General features: G+C 43.4%; 1 protein-coding gene and 1 non-coding gene across 2 annotated transcripts in view; both read right to left on the bottom strand.

Moving 5' to 3' along the window:
* The window catches only part of FBXO36 (F-box protein 36), a 451,851-nt gene that overhangs the window by 40,303 nt on the left and 395,906 nt on the right, over positions 1-15,642 (bottom strand). Inside the window, exon 3 of the mRNA XM_050751161.1 lies at positions 921-1,029. Within this exon, the coding sequence (XP_050607118.1) occupies positions 921-1,029 (109 nt within the window). The remainder of the gene's footprint in view (positions 1-920; positions 1,030-15,642) is intronic.
* Positions 4,525-4,631, bottom strand: LOC126933220 (U6 spliceosomal RNA). The gene has a single exon (XR_007718467.1). It is a non-coding gene; the product is annotated as a U6 spliceosomal RNA (small nuclear RNA).

The following is a 15,642-nucleotide window of genomic DNA, read 5'->3' on the forward strand; positions in this document are numbered from 1 at the left end:
GTGGGAGGATCACTAGAGGCCAGGAGTTCAAGAACAGCCTGAGCAACATAGTGAGACCCTGGGTGTACAAAAAAAATTTTTTTAATTAAAAAAATGTTTTTAAAATATGGATGGTTGTAGCATAGGAAAAGGAAATTTCTGCTTACCCAATCAGAAACCGCCAACTAACCTCTAACTAGAGATTTTACCAGTCAGAAACTGCCAACTAACCTCTAACCAGGGAATTTCCACTCTAACCAATCAAATATTTTGTTTTCCTGCAGAAAACACCATATAAAAGTTTCCCCTTAAGCGCTTCCCAGTGACGCCCAAACCACTCGGTTGTTTACCACTGCCCAATTCATAATATTCAAGCATAAAACTATATTTACTTGCTTTTAACTTCATTAATGGAGTCCACATGTTAACCAAGGATTTTTTTTTTTTTTTTTTTAAGACAGAGTTTCGCTCTTGTTGCCGAGGCTGGAGTGCAATGGTGTGATCTCAGCTCACTGCAACCTCTGCCTCCTGGGTTCAAGCAATTCTCCTGCCTCAGCCTCCCGAGTAGCTAGGATAAGAGGTGTGTGCCACCATGCCTGGCTAATTTTTGTATTTTTAGTAAAGACAAGGTTTCACCCTCTTGGCCAGGATGGTCTTGAACTCCTGACCTCGTGATCTACCCGCCTCGGCCTCCCAAAGTGTTGGAATTACAGGCGTGAGCCACCACCGTGCCCGGCCAAACCTAGGATCTTAAACGCTAAGATTTTTTCCAAGAGAAAAAAATAACAGTTTTCTGGTTTTTAAGAATCTAACATTGTATATCTAAGTACATAATTGCATATCAATATTTCAAGTGATAATATATTTGAAACTTCTTTGACAAAATCTACCACTAATTAATGAGAACTTAACAGCGGTACATAATATGTTCCCTTCCTTACTCTGAAGATGTAAATTCTCTAGGAAGTCTTCATGGATTTCTTTTGCTTCTCCAGGTTTTGTTGATCGATACTCACTCCTTAGAGAGATCTTCCACCATCTAAAGATTACCTATAATTAAATACAAGGTGATATGAATTAAAATTGATTTCAATACTAACAGTTACATTAAATTTGGGGTTTTGAAAATTCACATAAGGCTACGTGTCCAACATTCACTATAACTTTGCAGTCTGGCATCATATCAAATTAGAAGTAAGCTCTGGGCATCAAAAAACATTTTCCTTAGAGATTAAAATCGCAAAACCATAGTGCTGGAAGAAATCTTTAAAATCGATCAGGTCAGGCTGGGCGTGGTGGCTCACGCCTGTAATCCCAGCACTTTGGGAGGCCGAGGGAGGAGGATCACGAGGTCAGGAGATCGAGACCATCCTGGCTAACATGGTGAAACCCCGTCTCTACTAAAAATACAAAAAAATTAGCCGGGCATGGTGGCGGGCGCCTGTAGTCCCAGCTACTTGGGAGGCTGTGGCAGGAGAATGGCATGAATCCGGGAGGTAGAGTTTGCAGTGAGCCAAGATTGTGCCACTGCACTCCAGTCTGGGCGACAGAGTGAGATTCTGTCTTCAAAAAAAAGAAAAAAAAAAAAAATCGATCAGGTTGGCTGGGCACAGTGGCTCACACCTGTAATCCCAGAACTTTGGGAGGCTGAGGTGGGTGGATCACTTGCGCTACTTGGGAGGCTAAGGCAGGAGAATTACTTGAACCCTGGAGGCAGAGGTTGCAGTGAGCCAAGATTGCGCCACTGCACTCCAGCCTGGGTAACAAGAGCCAAACTCCATCCCCTGCCCATCCTTCCCACCAAAAATAAAATAAAAATAAAATAAAATAAAATAAAATAAAATAAAATTAAATTAAATTAAATTAAATTAAAAAGATTAGGTCAAAGGCTGGGCATAGTGGCTGACATCTGTAATCCCAATACTTTGGGAGGTTGAGGTGGGAGAATTGCTTGAGCCCGGGAGTTCTAGATCAGCCTGGGCAACATAATGAGACCCCGTCTCTACAAAAAAATTTTAAAATGAGCTGGGCATTGTGGTGTGCTCTGTAGTCCCCACTACTTGTGAGGCTGAGGATCCCTTGAGCCAGGAAGGTTGAGGCTGCAGTGAGCTGAGATCGCACCACTGTACTCCAGCCAGTGTGACAGAGTGAGACCCTGTCTCAAAAACAAACAAACAAACAAAAATTCCATCAGGTCAATTGATATTAAAATCACCCGGAGCCAAATGGTTATCTGTTTCCGGAAGATGTCTGAGAATAAACATTCCATAATTTGGGGAGCTAATTCCAAAGAAATTGCTCAGTTCTCCTCCTTCCTTCCCCGTCTACAGGGCAGACAAGATGAGTGGATAATTTTCCCACAGAAAGCAAAGTTACATGGACAGAGATGAGGAAAGCATCAGTACGCTTAGTTTGATGCATGAAAAAGTGTCATTACACAGGACACTTCTTGGTAATGGATCTGCTGATAGCGCATTTGTCTTCTCTGAGAATTTTGGTTAATCTGAAGCAAACTTCATTTCCATGGTTATGGACTGCACTTAAAGGCTGTGTTGATTTCAGGGCAGTGTCAACTAATAGGCCTGATGAGAAGCCTCTTGAAACATATCTTATGTTTTTAAACCTGTAATGGAGCTGGGTAGGTAATTAAGATGACAAAACTTCCACCAATTTGAGAAACAGACCAAATTATGTCCACATTTGAATGAAGGCTAGGAGGAGAAAGATGGGAAATACAGTCACACGGGGGGCTACAGCTTCAACATTAGAATTTGGCAGGAACACAATTCAGTTCACAACAGAGGGGTATCAAGCACTGCAGTAGAAATGGCATGCATTTTACAGCAACACAGGCCTGGACAATCTCTCTGCACTGCAATATTCCTTTCCATTAAACATTATTTAATATTAATAGGCAAGGCCCCTATGTTATAATGACAGTCAGTGATCCTTCCAGCCAGATCAAGCAACAAAATCCTTGGTTGAGCAGGAGATTCCAGAACAAATGGAGATCGAGCCCAGGGCACTGCTCCAGAAATGTTACATTGCTGGGCTTGCTTCTTAACTTGTTCATAAAAAGGCAGAGAGATGCCTGTACAATCTGTTGGCCTCATATCTTGCATACCATTCATTTCATCAAGGAAAAATTATTTCGACATTGCTTATACTAACTAATGAACCCTCTGGTACTGATTTAGAAGGCAACATTTGCAGTGCTTGTCACAGTGGCCACTGGAGGACACTCCATGGCACACATTCAAGTTAAGTTGCACACACAGATAAGCTTCCCACTGGCCCCTCCGAGGTATTTAAAGTAAATTGCTGAGACTATAACACTTGCTTAAGGAAACACGGCTAGCTAGGACCAGAATCCAAGTCTCCTCACTGCTAACTCATAAACACAAGAGTTCCTTTGGAGGCCTGACGCTTTTTTTTATGTACAACCTTCACACTACAGCTCATCAGACTACAGAGCAGTACACAGAAAATTAATGTTCACAATCACAACTTAGCTGCAAGATTCGATTATGTTCCATGTATTGCACTTATTAAAACAGAATTAATAGCTATTTTCTTCTTCCTTTTTTTAAAAAAACAGGGTCTTGTTCTGTTACCCAGGCTGGAGTGTAGTGGTATGACCCCAGCTCACTGCAGCCTCGACTTCCCGAACTCACGTGATCCTCTCAACTCAGCCTCCTGAGTAGCTGGGACCACAGGCGCGTGCCACCACCCCAAACTAATTTTTGTATTTTTTGGGTAGTGATGGGGTTTTACCATGTTGCCAGGGCTGGTCTCAAACTCCTGGGCTCAAGTGACCTGCCCACCTCAGCCTCCCAATGTGCTGGGATTATAGCCATGAGCCACTGTGCCCAGCCTAATAGATACATGTAAAGTTTTAAAGACTTTGTTTTTGTTTGTTTTTTGAGATGGAGTCTTGCTCTGTCCCTAGGCTGGAGTGCAGTAGCGTGATCTTGGCTTACTGCACCCTCCACCTCCTGGGTTCAAGCAGTTCTCCTGCCTCAGCGTCCCGAGTAGCTGGAATTATAGGCACCCGCCACCGCACCCGTCTAATTTCTGTATTTTTAGTAGAGACGAGGTTTCACCCTATTGGCAAGGTTGGTGTCGAACTCCTGACCTCGTGATCCGCCCGCTTCGGCCTCCCAAAGTGGTGACATTACAGGCGTGAGCCACCGCGCCTGGCCTAAAATTTTAAAGACTTTCTTTTTTTTTTTTTTTTTTTTTTTTCCGAGACGGAGCCTCACTCTGTCGCCCAGGCTGGAGTACTGTGGCCTGATCCCGGCTCACTGCAAGCTCCGCCTTCCAGGTTCACGCCATTCTCCTGCCTCAGCCTCCTGGGTAGCTGGGACTACAGGCGCCCTCACACTCAGCTAATTTTTTGTATTTTTAGTAGAGAGGGGGTTTCACCATGTTAGCCAGGATGGTCTCGATCTCCTGACCTCCCTGACCTCGCGATCCACCCCCCTCGGCCTCCGAAAGTGCTGGGATTACAGGCGTGAGCCACCATGCCCGGCTAAGACATTTTTTAAAAATTTGTAACACTCCATGAATTTCCATGTCATCCTTGCGGAGGTACCGTTCTAATCTTCCCTGTATAGTTCTAGTTTTAGTATGTGTGCTGCCAAAGCGAACACAATAATATTTTCTAACACTTATTTTTTCTCAAATTGGTAATTTTTTTAAGTGATAAAACCCTATATTGGTGAGGACAGGGAAAAATGGAAGCGCTTAAAAAAAATTGTTGAGAGGAGTGTCAACTGGTTTGGCAATACCTATCATAAACCATTCAGGTATCCACGCCCTTTGACCCAGACATCCAACTTGCAAGAGTTTTCCTAAGGAATTTATTGATGAGCTACACTACACACATACACACACACACACACACACTATTTATATATATATATATATATATACACATACACATATATATATATATATATTTTTTTTTTTTTGAGATGGAGTCTTGCTCTGTCCCAGGCTGGAGTGCAGTGGCAGGATCTTGGCTCACTGCAACCTCCGCCTCCCGGGTTCAAGTTATTTTCCTACCTCAGCCTCCCAAGTAGCTGGGATTACAGGTGCATGCCATCATGCCTGCCTAATTTTTGTATTTTTAGTAGAATGGGGTTTCACCATGTTGGCCAGGCTGGTCTCAAACTCCTGACCTCATGATCCTCCTGCCTCACCCTCCCAAAGTGCTGGAATTACAGGCATGAGCCACCATGCCCAGCCACAATATTTTTTAATAAGGATGGTTGTCATAGCTGAATTATGATAATAAAAAATCAGAATCCAGCCGGGCGTGGTGGCTCACACCTGTAACCACTTTGGGAGGCCGAGGCAGTGGGATGATACTCATCCCACTGAATTTTGGTGGGATGACATGAGAGAATATCCAAAGTGCCCCGCACAATGCCAAACACAGTGTATGATCCATAGGCGCAGGTCTTCCCTCCTCCTCTCTCCCTTTGTTCACTTGCTGGTCACTTACTGGTCAGTCCTTTATATTTATAGTAATAAATTCAGTCCCAAAAGCTAGGAGGTCAGAAACATATTTTTTTCATCAACTGTCTAATAGTGTTCAATCATACATATATGTCATCGAGATCTATTTTCCTAATCATAATCTTCAAAAATAATAATTTCAGCTTTCAGTCGGACCTAGTATTTGATTTTCCTAATTATTAGTAATTGTTAAGAATTGGATACTTGGTAGGCCGGGCACGGTGGTTCATGCCTGTAATCCCAGCACTTTGGGAGGCCGAGGCGGGCAGATCACCTGAGGTCAGGAGTTCGAGACCAGCCTGTCCAACATGGTGAAACCCCGTCTCTTCTAAAAATACAAAAATTATCCAGGTGTGGTGTCAGGAGCCTGTAATCCCAGCTACTTGGGAGGCTGAGGCAGGAGAATCGCTTGAACCCAGGAGGCGGAGGTTGCATCATTGCACTCCAGCCTGGGGGACAAGAGCGAGACTTTGTCTGAAAAAAAAAAAAAAAAAAAAAAGAATTGGCTACTTGGGCCAGGTGCAGTGGCTCATGTCTATAATCCCAACACTTTGGGAGGCCAAGGGAGGAGGATCACTTGGGCCCAGGAGTTCAAAGCAAGCCTAGTCAACACAGTGAGGCCCTGTCTCTACAAAAAATTAAAAACAAAAAATATTAGTTGGGCATGGTGGTGCATGTCTGTGCCGAGGTGGGAGGATCACTTGAGCCCAGGAGGTTGAGGCTGTGGTGAGCCATGATTGTACCACTGCACTCTAGCGTGGGTGAAAAAATGAGACCCTATCTCAAGAGAGAAAAAAAAAAAGTCAAATTAATAACCTTCAAACGCAGTGGATGGGATCGGGAATCTGTGGCAGATGCTGTTTGCCACACAGCATTCATTTGCCCACCTGCCCTTCCTTTTGTCCAGTATCCTCTTTTGCACATAGCTTGTGCTTAGAGTATAGGCCTCATCAGTAGCTCTAGGAGGCAAGCCCTGATTGGTCTAAGTCATTTCTGGGTAGATTTTTTCCCCCTGCCAGCAACTGGTATGGGCATAGGCACGTGATAAAGTTTTAGCCAATGAGATACCAGAGGTCTGCTGGGACTCTGAGAAAGATTTTATCACTTGTTTTTTTTTTTTTTTTTTTTTTTTTTGAGATGGAGTCTTGCTCCTGTCACTCAGGCTGGAGTTCAGTGGCATGATCTCTGCTCACTGCAACCTCCACCTCCCAGACTCAAGCAATTCTCCTGCCTCAGCCTCCCAAGTAGCTGGGATCACAGGTGCACACCACCATGCCCAGCTAATTTTTTATATTTTTAGTAGAGACGGGGTTTTACCATGTTGGCCAGGCTGATCCCAAACTCCTGATCTCAGGTGATCTGCCCACCTCGGCCTACCAAAGTGCTGAGATTACAGGCGTGAGCCACCTCACCCGGCCATGATTTTATCACTTGTAAAAAGAGACACAATAAAACACAGCCCCTTTTGGGGCACTGACAATTTTTGTGTGTTGATGCAATTGCTGGAATTGCTGCAGCCATTTTGGACTATGAGGGGAGCCAGGAAATTAAGACAATGGTTTTACATCACTTATTTCAGAGTTACTGAAAGAGCTCTTTAATTCATTAGGCATGTATTTTAGAACATTATTGTTAGTAATTATACTAATTCATTCATTTCCCTATTAACATTATATTAATTTTAATATGACAAATCTATATTACTTGTGAATATATCTAAAAAAGGAAAATGTAAGTGGAATACACAGACGAAAGTTCTCCTAAAAGTTATCTATCTTCAGGATATGAGTGTTCTGAATCATGTCCTAAATGAGTGTCTGCAGTGTTTCACAAGGAATATTGTCTTCTGTGACATCAAGAGCATTGGTGATAACAGTAATGAGGTGCTGGGCTCTTAAGCTGGCACTGCAATTACATAGAGCTGGCTTCCTTTTGACTTCAACTCTGGGAATGCTGTAAACATGTGTCAGGCTCCCGCTATGCCCTCCCCTATTTACAGCCTAGGTTAAAAGTGTACTCTTCTTTAGCTTCTGGATTTTCTTCCAAACTGCTGCTTTGATGCTCAGGTTTCTTAGCTGTTTCCAGTTTCTGCCTATTACAATATATATAAAATATATATATATTTTAAATAGAGATAGCATCACACTATGTTGCCCAGGCTAGTCTTGAGCTCCTGGGCTCAAACAATCCTCCCACCTCAGCCTTCCAAAGTGTTGATATTACAGGTGTGAGCCACTGTGCCCGGCCCCAAATAAAGTTTTTATAAACACTTGTGTGTAGGTTTTTGTATGAATATAAGTCTGCATTTCCCTGGGATAAATGCCCAGGACTGCAATTGCTGGGCCATATGGTAGCTGAATATTTAGTTTTTTTGCCACTGTCAAAATGTTGGCACTTAAAATGGTAATGGGCATTTTACATTCCTATCAACAATATATGAATGATCCAGCTTCTCTGCGTCCTCACCAGCATTTGGTAGTGTCACCTTTTTATTTTAGCCATTCTGATAGGTGAGTAGTGCTGTCTCACTGTGGTTTTAATTGTTGAACATCTTTTCATGCATTTATCTGCCATTCATATATCCTCTTTGGTGAAATATCTCTTAATGTCTTTTGTCCATTTTCTACCAAGATTGTTTGTTTATATATTGTAAATACTAATCCTCTGTGAGATATGTGGTTTACAAATATTTTCTCCTATTCTGTTCCATCTCTTAGCAGGGTCTTCACAGAGCAAAAGTTTTTAATTTTGACAAAGTCCAATTTATCAATTTTATTTTATTTTATTTTTTATTTTTTTGAGTCTCACTCTATTTCCCAGGCTGGAGTGTGGTGGCGTGATCTTGGCTCACTGCAACCTCTGACTCCTGGGTTCAAGTCATTCTCCTGCCTCAGCCTCCGGAGTAGCTGGGACTACAGGCATGTGCCACCACGCCCGGCTAAGTTTTCGTATTTTTAGTAGAGATGGGGTTTCACCGGGTTAGCCAGGATGGTTGCAGTAAGCCGAGATTGCACCACTGCACTCCAGCCTGGCGACAGAGTGAGATGCCGTCTCAAAAATAAGTAAACAAACAAATATAATAAAATAAATATGTGAAAATTGCCAAGAAAATCTTGGGAAAAAAATTGTATCTTGCAATATATTCGAAAGTAATATAAAGCTATTATAAATAGCATGGTATTTGTATATAATAAACAAATATTTTGGTGGGAGAGTTCGGCAATATCTTCAGGTATACATGGAAAAGGCAGGATTTTAATTTGGGAAGAAAGGATAATTTACTTAATAAACACTATTAACATGATAAGCCACCCATCTAAAAGGAATAAATTTATTTATTTATTTATTTATTTATTTGAGATGGAGTCTCGCTCTGAAGCCCAGGCTGGAGGGCAATGGCATGATCTCGGCTCACTGCAACCTCTGCCTCTTAGGTTCCAATGATTCTCCTGTCTCAGCCTTTTGAGTAGCTGGGATTACAGGTGGCCGCTACCATGCCCGGCTGATTTTTATATTTTTAGTAGAGATGGGGTTTCATCATGTTGGCCAGGCTGGTCTCGAACTCCTGACCTCAGGTGATCCGCCCGCCTCGGCCTCCCAAAGTGCTGGGATTAAAGGCATGAGCCACCGCACCCAGTCTAAAAGGAATAAATTTAAACCGCTACCTCCAACCACACTCAAAAATAAATTCTACGCTGGGTGTCGTGGCTGAACACTTTGGGGTGGCTTGAGGCTAGAAGTTTGAGACCAGCCTGGGCAATGCAGCGCAACCTCGTCTCCACAAAAAACTGAAAAGTAAAAATAAAAATTAGCCAGGCATGGTGGCACATGCCTGTAGTCTCAGCTACTCATGAGGCTGAGTCAAGAGGATTGCTTGAGCTCAGCTGTTCGAGGCTGCAGTGAGTATGACGGCACCAGTGCACTGCACTGTGGGCAACAGAGTGACATCCTATCCCAACACCTCCCTCCACAAAAAACAAAGACCAGGCATAGTGGCTCACACCTGTAATACCAGCACTTTGGGAAGCCAAGGTGGCAGGATCGTTTGAGCCTACGAGTTTGAGACCAGCCAGAGTAACACAGCTCACCCCACCTCTACAAAAATAAAAAATTACCCAGGTTTGTTGGCATGCCCCTGTATGCAGTCCTAGCTACTCAGGAGGCTGAGGTAGAAGGATCACTTGAGCCCTTGAGGCTATAGTGAGCTATGATCTTACCACCGCACTCCAGCCTGGATGATGGAGCAAGACCCCATCTCAAAAATAAATAAATAAAAATAAATAAATTCTAGATGGATATGAGAAATGCCAAAGTAATACTATAATTTTTAATAATAATAAATTTTATAATTATAATATCACTTTCATTTCAGAAAAGGGTACAGGAAACAGGGATAGCACCCCCACACTAAGAATCACTATGCATGCTTTCAATACCATCCTTATTATCAGGCTGAAACCTTGAAATTAGAACTTTTGAGTTGACTGATTAGAAGCTGTTATTTTAACTGTACAATTCACTGGAGATGTAGTTATTCATTTTGCTTCTTCTCCTAGGTCTTCATATCCAGAAATGTAACTTTGGCAATATTCTTCACAGAAAAATGTTCTATTGGCTGGGCACGGTGGCTCACGCCTGTAATCTCAGCACTTTGGGAGGCTGAGGCGGGCAGATCATGAGGTCAGGAGATCGAGACCATCTTGGCTAACATGGTGAAACCCCGTCTCTACTAAAAACACAAAAAATTAGCCGGGCGTGGTGGTGGGCACCTGTAGTCCCAGTTACTTGGGAGGCTGAGGCAGGAGAATGGCGTGAACCCAGGAGGCAGAGCTTGCAGTGAGCCGAGATCGCACCGCTGCACTCCAGCCTAGGCAACAGAGCAAGACTCCATCTCAAAAAAAAAAGAAAGAAGAAAAAGAAAAATAATGTTCTATTACAATAAAGCAAACTGGAGAATTCATGATTGCTGTCATTTTCTCCTCACCATGCATAAAGACTTGGATGTTTACACCTCAGACACAATCTCACATTAGGCAGATTTTCTGAAAGCAAAACTTGCTCAAGATTTTGCATGAGGGAAGGAGGATAAGTAAAGTATAAATACCAATGGTAAAAATCTTTCCAAAAGAAAATAAGGGAGGCCATGCTCAGTGGCTCACACCTGTAATCCCAGCACTTTGGGAGACCAACATGGGAGGATCACTTGAGGCCAGGCATTCAAGACCAGCCTCGGCAAAATAGCAAGATCCCACTTCTTTCTATTAAAAATTTAAAAATTATTTTGAAAAAGAAAATGAAGGTAAAATCTAACATGGGAACTTACGATTCAGAAAAAAAAGTCATATAAGCAATAAGAGGCTACAAGATGGATAACCTAAGTGGATGGAATGTCACTGTGTTCTACAGTGTGAAGGAACAATGGGGACTTTGAGAGCATCCAAGCAGTTTTGGACTTAGAGGGACATTCCAGCTCAAGGACTTACTAACTGGGTGACCTTGGGTGAGTCTCATCATCTGTTTCTTCAGTGTCAAAGAGATAATAATGCCTTGGTCACAATGTTTTGGGAGGATGGAAATGAAATGATACATGTAAACATGCCTAGCATGGTACCAGGAACATTTTTAGTTTCCTCTCCCATTAACTTATTACTGGAATTTGTTTACAGATAGGGCAAGAATATAGTCATAGCTCCCTAAGGTTTATGGGAAGAAGCACAGATCCACTCTTGCAGCGGGACACCATGAGATATCACTCCCAAGTGTAGAGGGACGGGGTGAGTCAACGCCACACCAATCAATTCATACTTCATAGTTTGATTTCTGTGCCTCCTTCAGTCTCTCTCCATATGCAACATTTCCCTCTTTACTGTGTGGCTTCCTTTCTTCCTGCTGCAAAATGCCTGCATCTATGCCCTTGTCAGTGCCTATCTGCCAGTGAAAAGAATATCCATTAAAGCATTTGTGTTTCTGGGAATGAAATATTCTAAACTTATTAAACATAACAAAATTGGATATAGTTTGGTGAAATCTTCCTCTGCTCCTGTTATGAACTGAATTGTGTCACTCCCAAATACATACTTGGAAGCCCTAACCCCCAGTGTGATGGTATTTGGAGATAGGACCCGTAAGAAGGATATCGAGATTATAAAGTCGTATGGGTAGAGTCCTAACTCAATTAGGACTGGGGTTATTAGAATAAGGGCAAGAGAGCCCAGGGGTGTTGTTGGGGCCTACAAAACAATACCCCACTGTATGATGCTTTGGCGCTGAGTGCTTTGAACTAAAGGAGAACTAGAGTCTCTCTGACCTTTTCCTGCCCTTCTGCCTCTTGTCCCTTTTTCTCTCCCAAAGTGCAGGGAGAAGCATTCTCTGAATTTCCCTTATCTGCCTTGAGATCCTTCAGAAAAATCTGAATTGTCCTGCATCCCCCTCCACAGGAATCCCATCATGTAGGGAGACTGACTTACCACAGGAAAGAAGACCAAAGGTTAACACCAAATATCCGGACAGACTTTGTCACAAGTTATCACCTGTTCTTCTGGTCCATTCTTTCTCTTCCTCAAATCATTTATGCTCCCCTAACCTGTCTGCATCCCTCCTTCCCTCTCCCCTGTGATGAGAGCATATAAGCTTCTAAATCGCACTGCTTTGGGGGTATTTACTTTTCTTTCTTGTGATGCCCCTTTTCTCTTGTTCATCTGTTTACAGTCAGTTCATTTCATAGACTCCAATTACAGAACCTTCAGAGGGTGATGGGAAAATTCCCTTTGCCCCTACAATGTATATGCCCAGAGAAAAGACCATAGCAGGACACAGCAAGAAGTCAGCCATCTGCAAGCCAGGGAGAGAGGCCTCGGCAGAAGCCAAACCTGCCAACACCTTAATCTTAGACTTCTGGTTTCCAGAACTCTGAGAAAAAACATTTAGGTTGTTTAAGTCATCTAGTCTGTGGCAGTTTGTTATGGCAGCCTGAGCAAACTAATACAGCTCCCAAAATAATTGTAAGAATAGATTTAACCGAGTAGCTATCACGTGACATGTACAGAGTGTTTTGGACTGAATGCCATTTAATCTTTATAACAACCCTAAGAGGTTAGTTAGTATTATAGTGCTGGGATGAATAAGGATGAATAAAGCAAGAAGAAAGGAGGTTTAGAAGAACTTGCCCTCAACCATTCACTGCCCAGTGGGACCTGAATCCAGGTCTATTTGGTCCCATAGTCTAAAACCTGTTAAACCTGTTTCCTTACAGGAATGACAGAAAGCCTTAACTTTTCATTGGCCATGATAATGTAGAGAAGTAGTGGTGTTCATAATTCATATGATGCCAATCCACAAATTATTTATATTTGGAATTAGATGGGTTTTGTACTTAAATTTGATAGGAGTTCGAATGGTGTGCTTGAGCAATCATAGTATTTAATTCATTCCACAAACACAGAGGGCATTGTTGTAGGCAAAACAGACAAAGCCCCCTACTCCCATGGGGATTCCATTCTTTGATGAGGGAGAGAAAAAGGAGGTAGACATAAAACATAATACATAAAAGAAGTAAACATATTTCTCTCTTTTTTTATTTTTCTGAGATAGGGTCTCACTCTGTTGCCCAGACTGGAGTGCAGTGGCACAAGCAGGGCTCACGCCAGCCTTGACCTCCTGGATTCAAATGATCCTACCACTTCAGCCTCCCAAGTAGCTGGGACTACAGGCATGTGCCAGCATGCCCAGCAAAGTTTTTATAGAGATAGGGTTTTGCCATATTGCCCAGGCTCAAACAATCTGCCCACCTTAGTCTCCCAAAGTGCTGGGATTACAGGCATAAACCACCATACCTGGCCAACATATTTCATAGTGTGTTATTGAAAAATGCTGTGAAGAAAAATAAACAAGGAAAAGATAAAAAGTGTTGGGCAGGGGATGAGGGTTCAATTTTAAGTAGGGTTATTGGGCTGGGCGCGGTGGCTCATGCCTGTAATCCCAACACTTTGGGAGGCTGAGGCAGGCAGATCATTTGAGGTCAGGAGTTCAAGATCAGCCTGACCAACATGGTGAAACCCTGCCTCTACTAAAAATACAAAAACATTAGCCGGGCGTGGTGGCACATGTCTGTAGTCCCAGCTACTCGGGAGGCTGAGGCAGGAGAATTGCTTGAACCCGGGAGGCAGAGGTTGCAGTGAGCCGAGATGGCACCAATGTACTCCAGCCTGGGTGACAGAGCAAGACTCCGTCTCAAAAAAGAAAAAAAAAAAATTGCCAGGTGCAGTGGCCACGTCTGTAATCCTAGAACTTTGGGAGGCCAAAGTGGGCAGATCACTTGAGGTCAGGAGTTCCAGAACAGCCTCGCCAACATGGCAAAACCCCGTCTCTACTAAAAATACAAAAATTAGCCAGGTGTGATGGCGCATGTCTGTAATCCCAGATACTAGGGAGGCTGAGGCAGGAGAATTGCTTGAACCCAGGGGACGGAGGTTACTGTGAGCTGAGATAGGGCCATTGCATTCCAGCCTGGGAGACAGAGTGAGACTCCATCTCAAAAACAAAACAAACAACAAAAAAACAAAGGGTTTGTAGTGATAGTTGCATCATTCATTTACCTATTGAGTCAACATAGTTATCAATTAAATAAGGTTGAGTGTGGTAGCTCACACCTACAATCCCAGCACTTTGAGAGGCCAATGTGGGAAAAGAGCTTGATGCCAGGAGTTCCAGAGCAGCTTAGGCAGTAAAGCAAGACCCCGTCTCTACAAAAATAAATAAATTAGCTGGGTGATGGCACATGCCTATAGTCTCAGCTACTTGGGAGGCTAAGGCATATGTATCCCTCGAGGTGGGCAGGGCAAGGCTGCAGTGGGCTGTGATCACGCCACTGCACTCCAACCTAAGGAACAGGACGGACTCTGTCTTTAAAATGTTTTAAAAAAGAAATAATTATGTTGACTTGTAAAAGATGAATCAGTGGCTTTCAATACTTTAAATTTTTACTGTTATACTAAGGGAGTACAGGATTCTCATTTCACTAACAAAGATGTGCAAGAAATAAATTTTTCTTGTTCTCTTTTTCCCTCCTCTCTCCTTCACCTCTTGAAAACAAAAATCATTTTTCTATTTTTTTTTCTCTGAGACAGGATCTCACTCTGTCTGTCAGGCTGGAGTGCGGTGGCGCGACCTCAGCTTACTGCAGGCAGGGCTCAAGTGAGGCTCCCAACTCAGCCCCTGAGTAGCTGGGACTACAGGTATGTAGCCCTATGCTTGGCCAATTTTTAACAATTGTTGGTAGAGATGGGTTTTGCCATGTTGCCCAGGCTGGTCTCAAACTCCTGACCTCAAGAGATCTGCCCACCTTGGCCTCCCAAAGTGCTGAGATTACAGGCAAGAGCCACCACACCTGCCAAGAATTTTTTTTTTCTAACTGAGCGCTATTTTATTTTTCTTTTCTTTTCTTTTTTATTTTTTGACAGAGTCTTGCTCTGTTGCCCAGGCTGGAGTGCAATGGCACGATCTCCACTCACTGCAACCTCCGCCTCCCGGGTTCAAGCAATTCTCCTGCCTCGGCCCTCCAAGTAGCTAGGATTACGGGTGCCTGCCACCACGCCCAGCTAATTTTTGTGTGTTTTTAGTAGAGGTGGGGTTTTGCCATGCTGGCCAGGCTGGTCTCGAACTCCTGACCTCAGGTGATCCACTCGCCTCAGCCTCCCAAAGTGCTGGGATTACAGGTGTGAGCCAACGCACCCGGCCTATTTCTTTTCAAATAGGCAATACATGCACATGGCAAAATGAACAACGTAAACAGGGAAAAACATCTCTTTCTATCCCAACCCGAGAAAATGTTTCCTAAAACCAAATCTTGCTCACGTTGGCACCTCCCTCACTTCTCTGTTGAGTCAAAGTCCAAGTTTCCCAGAATAGTGGTGAGTTCTCCATGTCATGATCTACTGGCCAGCATCAGGCAAGATGCCCTCCATCCCATCTGCAGTCTGTTGTCAGTTGCACAGGTGAAGGCTACAGGATTCTCCGCCTGGTACCCTCTTGGCAACACTGCCCCACTGCTGGCTGCAGAAGAAGGTGTCTAATGGCTCCCTGAGTCCTGCAGGAGGCTGGGGGGCTGGGAGGGTGTCTTAACCTGTCCAGCCACCACCTCCT

Source organism: Macaca thibetana, chromosome 12 (genome assembly GCF_024542745.1).
Source record: "Macaca thibetana thibetana isolate TM-01 chromosome 12, ASM2454274v1, whole genome shotgun sequence".
NCBI lineage: Eukaryota > Metazoa > Chordata > Mammalia > Primates > Cercopithecidae > Macaca > Macaca thibetana.